At 39.5% G+C, this 14,521-nt stretch overlaps 1 protein-coding gene across 4 annotated transcripts in view; it reads right to left on the minus strand.

Annotated features, from left to right (window-relative positions):
- TEC (tec protein tyrosine kinase) overlaps positions 1-14,521 on the minus strand; it is a 132,548-nt gene that overhangs the window by 77,946 nt on the left and 40,081 nt on the right. For 3 of the 4 annotated variants that reach the window (XM_025435682.3, XM_035704276.2, XM_025435683.3), the window contains one exon: positions 5,854-6,039. In XM_025435682.3, the coding sequence (XP_025291467.1) occupies positions 5,854-5,991 (138 nt within the window). In that variant the 5' untranslated portion in view covers positions 5,992-6,039. Of the gene's footprint in view, positions 1-5,853; positions 6,040-6,135; positions 6,277-14,521 lie in introns of those variants that run through there. The other variant, XM_035704251.2, reaches the window with a different exon arrangement.

Genomic DNA, 14,521 nt, shown 5'->3' on the forward strand with positions numbered 1-14,521 from the left:
CAAGATGCCAACAACAAAAGTATGTACACACAGGGTGCAGAGAGCTGAGGTGGGCAGAAGGGATTCCCCCTTTGGTGAGAGGGATACAGGAAAGGCTTCAGAGAAGATAGGCACTGAGGTGAGTCAGAAAAGATGAGCATTTGCTAGGCACTCAACACATTTCTGATGGATAAAATAGATAATGGGATGGACAGATGGATCCTCACAGGCTGGTACAGAAATACATCACTCCAAGTACACTGAAAAATATTAACAAAGGTATATTGAGAAAGAGAAACTGTAGGTAGAAGACACAATAGGAGGTGGAGAATGGAAAGAGGGAAGACATGGAAAACTGGTATCAAGTACTCTGTTCTCCAAGCTAAGGAGTTTTTACTTGAATCTAGGAGATGAAAAGCTACAGGTTTTAAAAATCCCAATGATGGCTGCATAAATAAAATATTAAGGTCTAAGAGGAGAATCAAATAGGGAAGTAATCCAACAAGAGAATGGAGTTGGGAATGGCTATAAGGTTGTAGCTAAAGGAGGGTGAATTCATGGCAGTAGGTTAAAGATCAGATGTGTGTTGTGTTGAAATAGAAATGACAAAGGAGGAGTTGAGAGTGTAAAGAGATATATGGGTTGAAGAATATTATTTATAAAGTCCAATTAGATAGTGGCAGAGCCAGGACAAAAACCTTGCCTAGCAGTGATTTTCTTCAACCAAAAAGAAGTTTTTTTTAAAATTATAACCAAAAGTAGTAAATAAAAATATTCTCAGGGCACCTGGGTGGCTCAGTCGGTTAAGTATCTGACTCTTGATTTCAGCTCAGGTCATGACCTCAGTCATAAGATCAAGCCTCACATCAGGCTCCGCACTCAGTGTGGAGTCTGTTTGAGATTCTCGCTTTCCCTCTCCCTCTATCCCTCGTCCCACTCGCTCTAAACAAACAAATAAATCTTTTTTAAAAATTCTCAAAAGCTTTAAAATAAAGCTTATCTGTGTTACAGAGAAACCTAATAGATTTTTTTTCTTATTTTCCCCAGAGTATCACGGTTGTTTCAAAGATAGACTTTAAAAACATATCCCTGCAATTCACTAGTGAATGACCTTGTACAAGTTTTTAAATTTTCTAAGCCTTGGTGCATTCATTTTTTTTTTAAGTGGGAGCACTGATAAGATGCTTGTTTTGGAGAATAAATGAAATAATGTATATAAAGTACTTAGCAACTGGTCTATATGTGATACTCAATAATTTGTGTCACTATTACTACTAATGTGCAGACAATGATCCTAAGAGACTGCTACCTGAGAAAGGCCTGCTTATCAAGTTGGCCCTTGACTGACATCTGGTAACCTGGACTTTGAGAGGGTCCTACTACTCCCAGCACTGATAAAAAGAGCTCAATGTGCCTATGCTGCTTGTACAAATAATATGGTTTATGCTGAACACCTATTTCCCTTCTGGAGTCTAGAATTTCAGCACATGATAGAGACAGGGTGCCTATGTGACCAGCCTCCAACAAAAACCTTGGATGCGGAGTCTCTAATGTGTCTCCCTGGTAGCCAACATTTTATAATTGTCACAATTCAATGCCAGAAGATCTCTGCACACCCTTTGACAACTCCACTGAGAAAAGACTCTTGCGAGGCTGTGCCTGGTTTCCTATAGATTTGCCCCATGTGCCTTTTTCATTTGCTAATTTAGCTCTATCTCCTCCCATAGTCACAAATTCTAGCCATAGCGACAACTATATGCCAAGTACTGTGAGTTCTGGTGAATTAGGGATCCCCAAGCCTTTCCCTGACAAAACCAGTCTCCCTACTCCTCAACTTTATGAATTATTTGCCAATTTCCATACTGGGGAAGTATTACAGACAACAAACCAATGAAATTAGTAGTACCAAAGTCCAATTATAAAAATTTCCTGGGGCACCTGGGTGGCTCAATGGTTGAGCGTCTGCCTTTGGCTCAGGTCGTGATCCTGGGTCCTGGGATCAAGTCCTGCATTGGACTCCCCTCAAGGAGCCTGTTTCTCCTTCTGCCTGTGTCTCTGCCTCTCTCTCTCTCTCATGAATAAATAAATAAAATCATTAAAAAATAAAATAAAATAAATTAAAAGTTCCCGATTTCTTAGCTAATGATAATTGATTTACACACCACTTGAATTTTTTTATTCCAAATCTCAACACCTAGAAATCTCTCCACCCCTTGTTTTCTCACCATTGTTTGTTTATTTTACCATTGTTTAATATACCTTTTTCCTGATTAAGCTCCAGCCCTGCTCTTCCCTGAATTCCATCTCAACTCCACATGGAGGTTCCCCTACCATGTCAGGGGGTCTAACCCATGTGTCATTTAGTTCCCTGGCCAGAGAATAAGATCACTTACAAAACCCCTAAACTTACTCATAATAACAGCTCTGGGTATTATGAGTAAGATCAAACAGCATTAATGCCAAGAAGATCTCTTATCGGTTCATTAAAAAATGCAGAAACATGAGCTAATTGAGGGCAGTAAGGGCAAGGAGAGAAAACCAAGAACAGCCCACAGCAGAAACACAACTTTGCCAATATCTGACTTGGAAGAAACAGCTTGGCTGAATTTCTCATCATTTAGCACAGAATTCCTTAGCATACTTTGAAAAGCACAATAAAATATATTTAATAGGAAGAAAAGCTTGTTGCCATCATGTTGGAGGAGCTGGGTTCAGAGAACCAGGGGAGCATGGATGTCTGAGTCACAGTATGATTAACTGAGAGTTTTCATAAAGCATTAATGGCACTTAATTGCCACGAAGACACTAGGAATCATAGTGACTAGATCAATCAAGAGCCTACCACTATTTTTCTTTTAAAAACAGAACCATGAACAACTAAAACATCTCTAGGGCTATTTATCCTCACCCCTGAATGACACCCAGGGGTTTTTTTTTGGGGGGGGGGGAGTTAAGATTTTATTTATTTGACAGAGAGCGCACAAGCAGGGGGAGCAGCAGGCAGAGGGAGAGGGAGAAGCAAACTCCTCGCTGAGCAGAGAGCCTGCTGCAGGGCTCAATCTAGGGACTCCAAGATCATGACCTGAGCCAAAGGTGACACTTAACCGACTGAGCCCCCCAGGTGCCCCTCCCATGGTTTTTCTAATCTACCTCTAGTCTTACATGTTTCAAATACCTATGATTCTTACATGAGTTACCTACATCACAGCCCCTTTTGGGTCAGAGCTTCTAGGGCTGGGAAGATGGAAACCGGAACATTCGTCCATGGAGGATGAATGAGAAAGAAAGAAAGAGAAGACATTAACTGCAACCGGGAAGAAACACGACAATGGAGCACTAGGGGGCTTACCCAGAAGCCAGGCCAAGAGAGTTGTCATGCAGGAACTCAGCCCACTTTTGTCAGACTTTTATCTTTACAAAAATTTGAATACTTATCTTAAAATCCCTTACCTTTTTAATATGGACAATGATGGGCAGCCCAGGTGGCTCAGTGGGTTGGCGCCTGCCTTGGGCCTAGGGCATGATCCTGGAGACCCGGGATCAAGTCCCATGTCAGGCTCCCTGCATGGAGCCTGCTTCTCCCTCTGCCTGTGTCTCTGCCTCTCTCTCTGTCTCTCATGAATAAATAAAATAAAATCTTCTTAAAAAAAAAATATGGACAATGATTTGTTTTTAACTGTGAGAGGCAAACAAATCTGCAACCCCGTTTCAAGCTGAAAGTCCTAAATATATTAGTGACCTGAGAAAAAGTAATTCAGGCGGGATCATGGGATGAGAAAGGGTTAAAACAGGACTAGACTCCCTGGGCTAATCAGGTCAGAAAGGAGGTGGATCCTGATGCTAGGTGTCAGGAGCGGGGTATTGTGACAACTTCCTCCTCCTGTCCTTTCTGATTCTCTTAGTGGCTAAGGTTGCTCCCAGGCAAGACAGTGGGCCAGGTTCTGAAATAAAAAAAAGGTTCCACTGTTCTCTTTATTCCACTTAATCTAAAACAATTAGGGCACTTTTAATTTCATATATTTACCATTTTCAAAGTGACCTAACAATTGAAACATCTCAAACGTATCAGTCCATATTTCTAAGCAGGTAATATTGGCTTCTGAGGTTTTTTGGTTAAGAAACTATTAGGCTTTACCACTTCCATAGTTATATTTCTATTCTTTTCTTAGACTTGGTACATTAAATTCAAATTATAACAAATAATTGTCATACAGTAAAAACATTATTTTCCCTGAAAATCTAAACTAGATTTTAAAATAATTTTATTTCTGTTCTTATATGAAACCCTTTTGGAACTCTGAATTTTTCAGATTTAATAAATGAAATATAGCACAAAGGGGCACCCGGGTGGCTCAGTGGTTGAGCATCTGCCTTTAGCTCAGGACGTGACCCCAAGGTCCTGGGATCGAGTCCCGCATAGGAATCCCCCTGGGGAGCCTGCTTCTCCCTCTGCCTGTGTCTCTGCCTCTCTCTGTGTCTCTCACAAATAAATAAATAAATAAAATCTTAAAAGAAAAAAAAAAGAAAAGAACTATAGCACATATACAATATACATATACTTCCAGTGGGGACTGGGATAGCCCCACATAAACAAACACATTAATATTTCTGCATACATACGTGCAAAAACACCCAAAAAGTCCCGGTGACTAGGATAAATTAAGACCAAAAATAGTTTTACAACTAAAAGAGTTTTTCCAAGTTTGTGTCTTCAGCATTTCAGGGATTTAGGAAGTTTCATAATTATATGAACCTACAGAATTCCACAAGTTGGAATGACAAGCCGCAGCAGAAATTAATTTCAGGACAACCAGAAAGAAGCAGATGCCATTCTCCCTGAAGTAGGAGAACATAAATACAGAGAAATCAGTGGGAGTTAAAACAAACAAACAAACAAAAAAACAAACAACGAAAAAGCAAATCATTTTCTGAGGAAGGCACTCTTAGGTTTAAAAAAAAAAAAAAATCAGAATTAAATAAAACCAAAGAATAGGATCACCAAAAATCCGCTGTAACCAACTAGACAATAGCATGTGGTGAACGAGGACAACACATTCTCAGTCATTCCCTGGAATCCAAGAATATTTGTGGTAGGGAGGAGCATGGCTGGACTTGTGGTCCTAGATGCTGCACTCCCAAGATGTCAGGAGAAAAAAAAAGGTTGGCCAGAGGCAACTATACATTCACATGCCTCCTCTAGTGGTAAAACCAGAGGCTAAAACAACTAAAAAGCAAGGAGCTGAGTGACAACTTGCCCTCACTATGCCACATGCTCACTGATTAGGCTTTCAGCAAGCCACTTCTCCTTCTCCCATAAAAGGTACTTTGTGGTAGCTGCTTATCACACACAAACACACACACACACACACACACACACAAAGCAGTTCTGCTTTAGCTCAACCTCAGTAATGTGCTGGATCCACCTAATCACTAACCAGTTTTAAATAATTTCCACTTAATAATGAAGAACCGTTCATATAAAGTAATGGACACAGACACAGTGTATATGTACTAAAGAAGACTTTGATACCAAATACAGTCATTTATGGGAAGGAGCCACGTGTATACAATATATTTAATGAATTCCACGAGGATCTAAAACCAATACGGAAATCTGTATCCTTGAACAGATTAATTCAGTAGGCTGATATAAAATGTAGACCTATAACTACTAAACCGTAAAAAGAGACTTAGGAATAATTTCTCGCCACACTCTAAGTTCTAAGCTTTATCATTCAGATCCAAATGATAACAAATTATTACCTTAACTTCTTTTACTTACAGCTTATTCCATAAGATTTGGGGGGAAGGGGGAGATATGATAAAATATTACCCACATAGAAAGCCGCAAAGTAAATTTTTATTGTCTCCTACCTCTGCTCGACCCTCATAGTAGGTTAACATGGACTTTGTTAGCACAAAAAGTCTCTCTTTGTAGTTTAAGGGCGATGTCTTCTTTTTCTGCTGTGACCTTTTAATAAGAATCTCTTCTAGAATAGTGTTAAAATTCATCTCGGTCTTCTGATCACTCTGTCTCCTGCCATTGAAGATCCCAGTATTCTAAAGTGAGAAAATAAACAGTTGAAATAAAATGCAACATCTTAATTTTCCAAAGCTGTTCTCATCCCAAATTACCAAACTAGAATTTACCCTCACCGCAGCTGGAGCTAGTGAATGTTAGTCTACGAACCAGGACTAAAACTGCCCAGGGCACAAAAGCTCAACCTCCTCTTCATCCCCAGGCTTATCCTGTTCTTCCATATCCAAGCATCTCACAAGAAAATCAAATCACGGATTGCCGTGATGATGAGTCACTCCTTTGTACCTTCCCAGCATCCCTTAGGTTTCTGGCACATTCTTCTGCTATCTGACTGCAAGGAAACAAGCATCTCGGATGAAAAAGTACATTTCATCACCTGCTCAGCTGATTTAGGCTGGTATTTAAATTCCCTCAGGATCCTGGTACACAAAACAGATGAGCACACAGACCCAGTGGACGTGTGAACACAGTGAATTTCCACAGTGGTGGATATGAGTCAATCTCCAGCTCTGATAAGAATGTAATCTTGATCAAACATCCTAGTTGCCAGAGCCATGAGAATGTTCTCTAGTGTCTACACCATGCTCCATAGTTCTCCTTCCTATGGCTCCTGTCTCAATCACAAGAGAAAAGGAAATCCACCTGGTCACAGCTAACCTACTCAGAGAAGAACCTATCTGGACAAGGTCCTCAGCCCTATATTTGGATCCCCACACGCCGATGAAGCCTTTTAAATTCAACAAAATTTAGGTATCTGAAAAACCCAAAAATACTCAGAAAAAATACATTAAGATTCTTATTTGGTAGAAATTGAATTGACAACAGCCTTTCTTTTCTTCCTTTCACCACACATTAGAGTCACTGTACATCAAACCATACAGGTAATAGGAGTCACGCGAAGAACACAAACACAGGTTTACCTGGGAGCACAGCCAGAGCCTTGACACCGAGTTAGCCACTAGAAATGCTACCATCTCCACATCCAACCTGATGCCTTGGAAGAACCCTGCAACTCCCTATTCCCAATCTCTCATATCCAGTCAGGACCCCCATTTCTATAAGGTTACTTCACAACAGTTTAACCTCTGTAAGAAAGAACTTGATTATAATGAAAACTCTATACAACTGTTTACTATAATTGTTATTTTTTTTAATTCCACTACCTTTTTCCTAGCTCAGAGCATTATAGTCTGGACCACGGTAGCAGCTTTCCAACTGGTCTTTCTTTTCACAAGCTCTTGCCTCATTTTGTTCAAATGATTATACCCCTCATTCCCATTGGATCAATCTTCAAAGACACTGCTTGCACCATGCCAGTTCATTCACCAGAAATCCTCAGTGCCTCCTCAGAAGCCTCCCTACCACCTGTAGGATTAAGTTAAAATTCCCATACTGACACAGACAATCACAATCTGTCTACAACCTATCATCCAATCTTTTCTTCCACTGCTCTTCAAACAGTTCCACACCCAGTCAAAATAGTTGGCATGAAAAGTCCACTAGCTCAAAACTCACTTCCTCGATGAAGGGTTTCCTGATGACTCCAATTAATTAAATGCCTTCCAATTCATGCACCCATGATCTCTGTATCACTTATCATAGAGCTCATTATAGTCTTCCATATTCTACAGCAATTAATGTACAGTTTTTAACTTTCACCTAGATTTAAAGCTCCTAAGAAAATAATTCTCAACCTTAAGTGCACATTAATATCACCTAGGGAGGGGCATCTGGGTGGCAGAGTCAATTAAGCATCCAACTCTTGGGATTCAGCAATTCGGTTCAGGTCATGATCTCAGGGTTGTGAGATTGAGCCCTGGGGTGGCCTACACACTCAACACGGAGTCTGCTTAAGACTCTCTCTCCCTCTCTCTGTGCCCCGCCCTTGACCTCGAGCACACTCTCTCACTCTCTCAAATAAATAAATCTTAAATAAATAAATCACCTAAGGAGATGTTTTGAAATGTTCAGGCCCCACCCCAGATATTTTTATTCAATTGGCCTGGGGTGGGGCCCAGGATATTATGATTTAATGTACAGGTGGATAGGAGAGCCACTATCTTAAAGGAAGAGATTGGGCTCTCGAACTAACTATATATTTATAAAAAGCACTGTTTGTATTTATGGTAGCCTCTCAGTAAGCAGCTGGATAATGGACCAAGGAAGCCATCATTATTCTAAGAAGTCATAGAAAAGCTCTTGCTTCAGAGAAAAGCTGTGTTCTTTTGCATCTCAGTTGATCCTCCTTATTCTAAATTAAAATTTTAGTACTCTTTGTTTTTTTTTTTCTGAGACACTGGTTGACATGTAAATACCACTTCAGAAATCACCTTTTCATCTTTGTACAACACATTTTTAATGCAGGTTGAAAACGACAATTCAAAGAATGGATTGTAAGCGAAAAGCAGGCTATGCCCTGGAAAACAGGCCATATGCAGACATGTAGTTCCTAGGCCAGCGAGTAATACCAGAGTTACCAAATAGAAGGTAGATTTTTGGAAGGCAGTCATAGGGTGTGGTTCATCTGGAGTTTTAGAAGCAAAAGATCTCAACATCCAGGAGCAGGAGAAAATACATCATGTTAAATGCATTGAAAAAAAAAAAAAAAAAGCCCCTTATCTGACTTATAGGAGATATTAGTAGTCTTACAAAGAACACAGTTTGAGTTGAAATAAGTGTTAGCCATCATCTAGCTTACTCATTTTGCAAATTAAGAAGCTGAGGTTTAGAAAAGTTTAGCAACTTGCCCAAAGTCACACAAACCAAGACTAAAAGAAAAGTCTGGGCAGCCCGGGTGGCTCAGCAGTTTAGCACCACTTCAGCCCAGGGCCTGATCCTGGAGACCTGGGATCGAGTCCCACGTCGGGCTCCCTGCATGGAGCCTGCTTCTCCCTCTGCTTGTGTCTCTGCCTCTCTCTTTCTGTGTCTCTCATGAATAAAATAAATAAATAAAATCTTTTTTAAAAAAAAGAAAGAAAGAAAGAAAGAAAGAAAGAAAGAAAGAAAGAAAGAAAGAAGAAAGAAAGAAAGAAAGAAAGAAAGAAAGAAAGAAAGAAAGAAAGAAAGAAAAGTCTCCTGGCTCCAAGTGAAGGGCTCTCTCCACCATTTGATACCATACAATTAAAAGCTCACTGTTGTTTTAATAATTCATTGTTTAATGGTAAATCCTGGCTAAAGGAAATTATTGAGGTCCACAGAGGTAAAAACAAAGGAAAATTCTCCTCATGTAGACTTCCAGCTAAAGACAGAGGGTTGTATGTGCACAGTAGCATTAGCTCCCTTCTGAAATCCCATTAAATCAGTCCTTTGTTGTTGTTGCTGTTGTTGTTCTTGTTGTTGTTGTCATGAAGAAATTAATTCTTGTGGAAATAGAAAACAGGACAGGAGATAACAACAAAGTTTGGGAAACTGATAAGCAAATAAACATGTGGTAGTTCCCAGCTGCAAGGAAGCCTAGAAACAACCCAACTTATGCTGCAAAACCTCCAAATAATTCAAGAATCAGTAGAACTTGGTATGTCTGTAAGTGGTGGTGAAGAAGACTTTAAACAAAAGGATTGTTTTCAGGTCTGTATAAGAAACAGGCTCCCCTCTCCCATGCCACATTACAGCTAGGTGACTAATCCTCCCCAATCCTAGGAGAAAATTGCAGGGTTATTTTCTGAAGGCCATAAAACAGAAGGTCTCTATCCTGGGAGAAACTACAGTTGAGGTGGTACCTCATACTGCAAAGGGGGGCTTAAGGAAACCTGTACAATCATATATAGTCAATGTTGAGACCACTCAGCTCTCTTCTTCCACCTGACTCCACAATACTGGATAAGGACCAGACTAAGAGGAAAGCCCTACCGATACAGACACAGGAGAGCTCCTGTGGCCAGAAATGGCCCAGCCAGATCACCCTATAGGAAGTCAGCAAGTGCCACCCACAGCACAAAGCTTCCAATAGACTTTTGGAGCTCAATTCTTGAATGAGAGAAGGCCAAGAATTACCAAACTAAGGAAAGATTCTAATATGAATTCAAGCTCAAACAATAAAAGGTGGGGGGAGCAACTTGTAGGAAACAAAGACTGCAGAGAAAAGAAAATGATTTAAAAAAGAAAAGTAATAGGGGCAGCCCAGGTGGCTCACCGGTTTAGTGCTACCTTCAGCCCAGGGTGTGATCCTGGAGACCTGGGATTGAGTCCCATGTCAGGTTCCCTGCATGGAGCCTGCTTCTCCCTCTGCCTGTGTCTCTGCCTCTCTCTCTCTCTCTGTCTGTCTCTCATGAATAAATAAATAAGATCTTTTAAAAAAAAAGTAATAAGAGTTAAGGGAAGATACTGTGTACATGAAATGAAGCGAGGATACAGCTAGAATAAAGAACAGAGAACCAAAAAAGAGGAGCATTGGCAAAAAATAAAATAAAAAGCTCAATAGAAGGAGAATATAAGCTGAGCAAATCTCCCAAGAAATAAAACTAAAAGCAAAAATATATATATACAAAACTGGAGAGGGGATATAATAAAATTAGAGGACCCATCCAGAAAGTTCAGCAATTGAAAAATAAAATAAAAAGGAGTTCCAGAAAGAGAAAGCAGTGAAAACTAATCAGAGAAGAAATTTAGGAAAATTTCCCCACAGAGAAGGTTATTTTCAAATTAAAATAGAACCAATTCAAGGCACAACTCAAAAAAATTTCAAAATCATGGAGACAAACAGAAGATTCAGCAGGCTTAAATGTAGGTTTCATGGAAAGGCTCACACTTCAGAATGGCAATCATCAGGCAACATTGGAAGCTAGAAGATAACAGAGAAAAATGCCCCTCCAAATTCGATCTCTAACCTAAAATTCTATGCTCAGCTAAACTATCAATGTGGTAATAGGAGAGAAAAGACACTTTACAAATATGCAAGGCTTTACAAAATTTCTCTCTTTTTACCCTTTTTAAAAAGCGACTTGAGGGGTGCCTCTGTGGCTCAGTCGGTTAAGTGTCTGCCTTTGGCTCAGGTCACAGTCCTCGGCTTCCCCTGCTCGTGCCCTCTCTCTGTCAAATAAATAAATACACTCTTTAAAAAAAAAAAGCTACTTGAGAATGTAGTCTACCAAAATAAAAAGTAAACCACAAAATACCTGGAATCCAGGAAACAAAGGGTTCCAGCACAAAAGAGAGGTTAAGGAGGGGGCACCTGGGTGGTTCAGCCAGTTAAGTGTCTGCCTTCAGGTCAGGTCATGATCTCAGGGTCCTGGGATTCAGCCCTGCATTGGGCTCCCTGTTCAGCTGGGAGTCTGCTTCTATCTCTCTACTCATGCTCTCTCTCTCTCTCTCTCTCAAATAAATAAATAAATAAAATCTTAAAAATTTTTTTTTTAAAAAGAAGAAAGGTAAGAAGAATCTCCTGGATGATGGTGAAGGGACATCCTAGGATGACATTCAGCTGCAGGCCAACAGAACACTCAGGCCACACTAGATCAAGTTAGAAGGTTCTCGAAAAAAATTCTTCCAGGATATGAACTTGAAAGCACTGGGAGAAGATCTGTAATGAATTAGTAAAACTTAGCCAACTTAGGAACACCTGGGTGGCTCAGTGATTGAGCATCTGCCTTCAGCTCACAGAGTGACCCTAAGGTTCCGGGATCGAGTCCCTCATTGGACTCCCTGCAGGGAGCCTGCTGAGTCTCCCTCTGCCTGTGTCTCTGCCTCTCTCTGTGTGTCTCTCATGAATAAATAAATAAAATCTTAAAAAAAAAAAAAGCTTTGCCAACTTAAAAAAATAAAATCAATGCATCCCAGTGAAAACAAAATACTGTGCAGAAATGGAAAAATAATCATTCTCCAGGGTTCATAATAATGTAAATAATAAATAATATTCTTCTTACTGGTATAAATATATTGAGGGTAAGTGAGTGCAGGAAATGTGCTCGTGTGTGGGTGGGAGGGTAACTATGAAAGAGCTGTATTCTCCATGGTACTAGTAGGAAGTCAATAGATCATACCTCAAACAGAAAAAGCAAGAAGTAGCAACTTACATATGTTACTTAGAGATGGACAGTACAAAAATATTATTAAAAAATAAGAGTGATTGCCTCTTAGAATGATTGGAAGATGGCAGTGTAAAGGCATGTGTTCTCTACTCTCTTCCCCTAAAAAAACTCTATTAAAACAATAAAACATGAAAACCAGAGGAAAATAATCCCATCGTCCAATGAACAGAAAGATGGTCTTAACTCCAAACTTCAAACTGTGAATACATATTCCTGAAATACTCTGAAAAGTGGACAAAATTGGGAAGACAGCTATATAAATTTCCCTAAAAATAAACATCACTGTCCTAAAAGGTCAATCTAATGAAATTTTCACAAGATCAGTGAAATCCAGAGAGATAAGCAGATCATGGGAAAATTAGGAAGTATCCCTACAGAATGACTATTTATACAGAAAAATAAATAAAAATTATTATAATCACCATTATCAAGCAAAATAGTATTTTGCCATGTGTTAGTACTATTCCAAGCACTAAGCATTTGTGATGGATTAAGTCACTTAATTCTCTCAACAAACCTTCTCCAGTAGGTACTATTGCTATTTCTATTTTACAAGTCACATTGTAAGAATAAGAGCCAGGTTTTAATACAGCCAGTCTAACCACGGAGACTACTATTAACAGAAGGAGAGGGAGAACCCAAGGAAAGAACATAGTTAACAAGTCACTTCTAGCCTCCTAGTTTAGAGAGATTGCTAAAAGCAAATTACTTCAACAGAAATAATTTATGACTTCCAAGGCATCACTAAGAGAGAGTGCACCATCCACTCAATTCCAAAAACTGAAGGGAAATGTTCTGAGTGAAGGAAATAATTGGTTTGATAGTCTAAATTAGAAAGCAAAGATGAAACAAAATTTCAGAGTTCCCCAGCTTACTCTCCCAGCTATTCTCCACAAGACAAAGAGCTGACCCACTCAGAAGTAAGAATCACGGGGTGCGTGGGTGGCTCAGTCAGTTAAGTGTCTGCCCTCAGCGCAGGTCATGATCCTAAGGTCCTGGGATTGAGCCCCACGACGCCACCACCACCACCACCACCACCACCACCACCACCACCACCACCGGGTTTCCTGCTCAGCAGGGAGTCTGCTTCTCCCTGTGCCTCTCCCCCACATTTGTGCATGTGTGTGCACATACTCTCTCTCCCCCAAATAAATAAATCTTTTAAGAAAAAAAAAAGAAGAAGAATCACAAAGGAACCAACGCTAGGTTACAAATATCTGCTTAAATACAAGGCAAGGCAGAGCTGCAACATAAGACCCTTGTATCTGTCCCATTGGAGATGAACAGAAGAATGCTATTCTCTTTACCCTGGGTGCTAATGATTAAAAGTTTAGAAGACTTAAAGAACAATTCTAAAATCTCTGTGGAACCATAAAAGACCACACATAGCAGAAGCAATCTTAAGAAGAACAAAACTGGACTCATCACACTCCTTGATTCCAAACTGTATCGCAAAGCTGTAGAAATCCAAACAGCATGGTATTGGCACAGAAATAGACACAAAGATCACTGAAACAGAATAAAGAGCCCAGCAATAAACTTACACAAATATGGTCAATTAATTTACAACAAAGAAGCCAAAAATATACAAAGTGGAAAGGACAGTCTCTTCAACAAATAAATGGTGTTGGGAAAACTGAAAGGCCAGATGCAAAAGAATGAGATTGGACCACTGCCTTATACATACACAAAAACTAACTCAAAATGGATGGAAAACTTCCACATAAGATCTGAAACCATAAAACGCCTCATAGAAAACACAGGCCCTAAGCTCCTTGACACAGGTCTTGGTGATTTTTTGGATCTGACAAAAGCAAAAGCAATAAAAGCAAAAATAAACAACCAAGACCACATTGAACTAAAAAGCTTCTGCACAAAAAAAAAGGAAACCTTATCAACCAAAGGAAAGGGCAACCTATTGAATGGGAGATAATATTTTGCAAATTGTAATTCCAATAAGGGGTTAACATCAAAAATATATAAGGAACTCCTACAACTCGGTAGGAGAAAATCTGATTAAAAGCATGGGCAGAAGATCTGAATAAACATTTTTACAAAGAATACATACAGATGACCAAGGGGTACATGAAAAGGTGGTGTTCAACACCACCAATCATCAGGAAAATGCAAATCAAAATTGCAATGAAATATCACTTCACACCTGTTAGAATGGCTATTATAAAAAAAATGAAAATAACAAGTACTGGCAAGGACATGGAGAAAAGAAAACTATTGTGTAGGAATGTGAATTGGTTCACCCACTATGGAAAACAGAATGGTGGTTCCTCTAAAAATTAAAAACAGAACTACCACATGATCCAGCAATTCCATTTTTGGGTATTTATCTAAAGAAAACAAAAAACACTAACTCAAGAAGATATATGCACCCCCATGTTCACTTCAGCATTATTTACAATAGCTAAGACACCAAAACACCTAAGTGTTCACCAAATGATGAAGAGATAAAGCTGTGGCG

Source organism: Canis lupus, chromosome 13, assembly GCF_003254725.2.
Source record: "Canis lupus dingo isolate Sandy chromosome 13, ASM325472v2, whole genome shotgun sequence".
NCBI classification, from domain to species: Eukaryota; Metazoa; Chordata; class Mammalia; order Carnivora; family Canidae; genus Canis; species Canis lupus.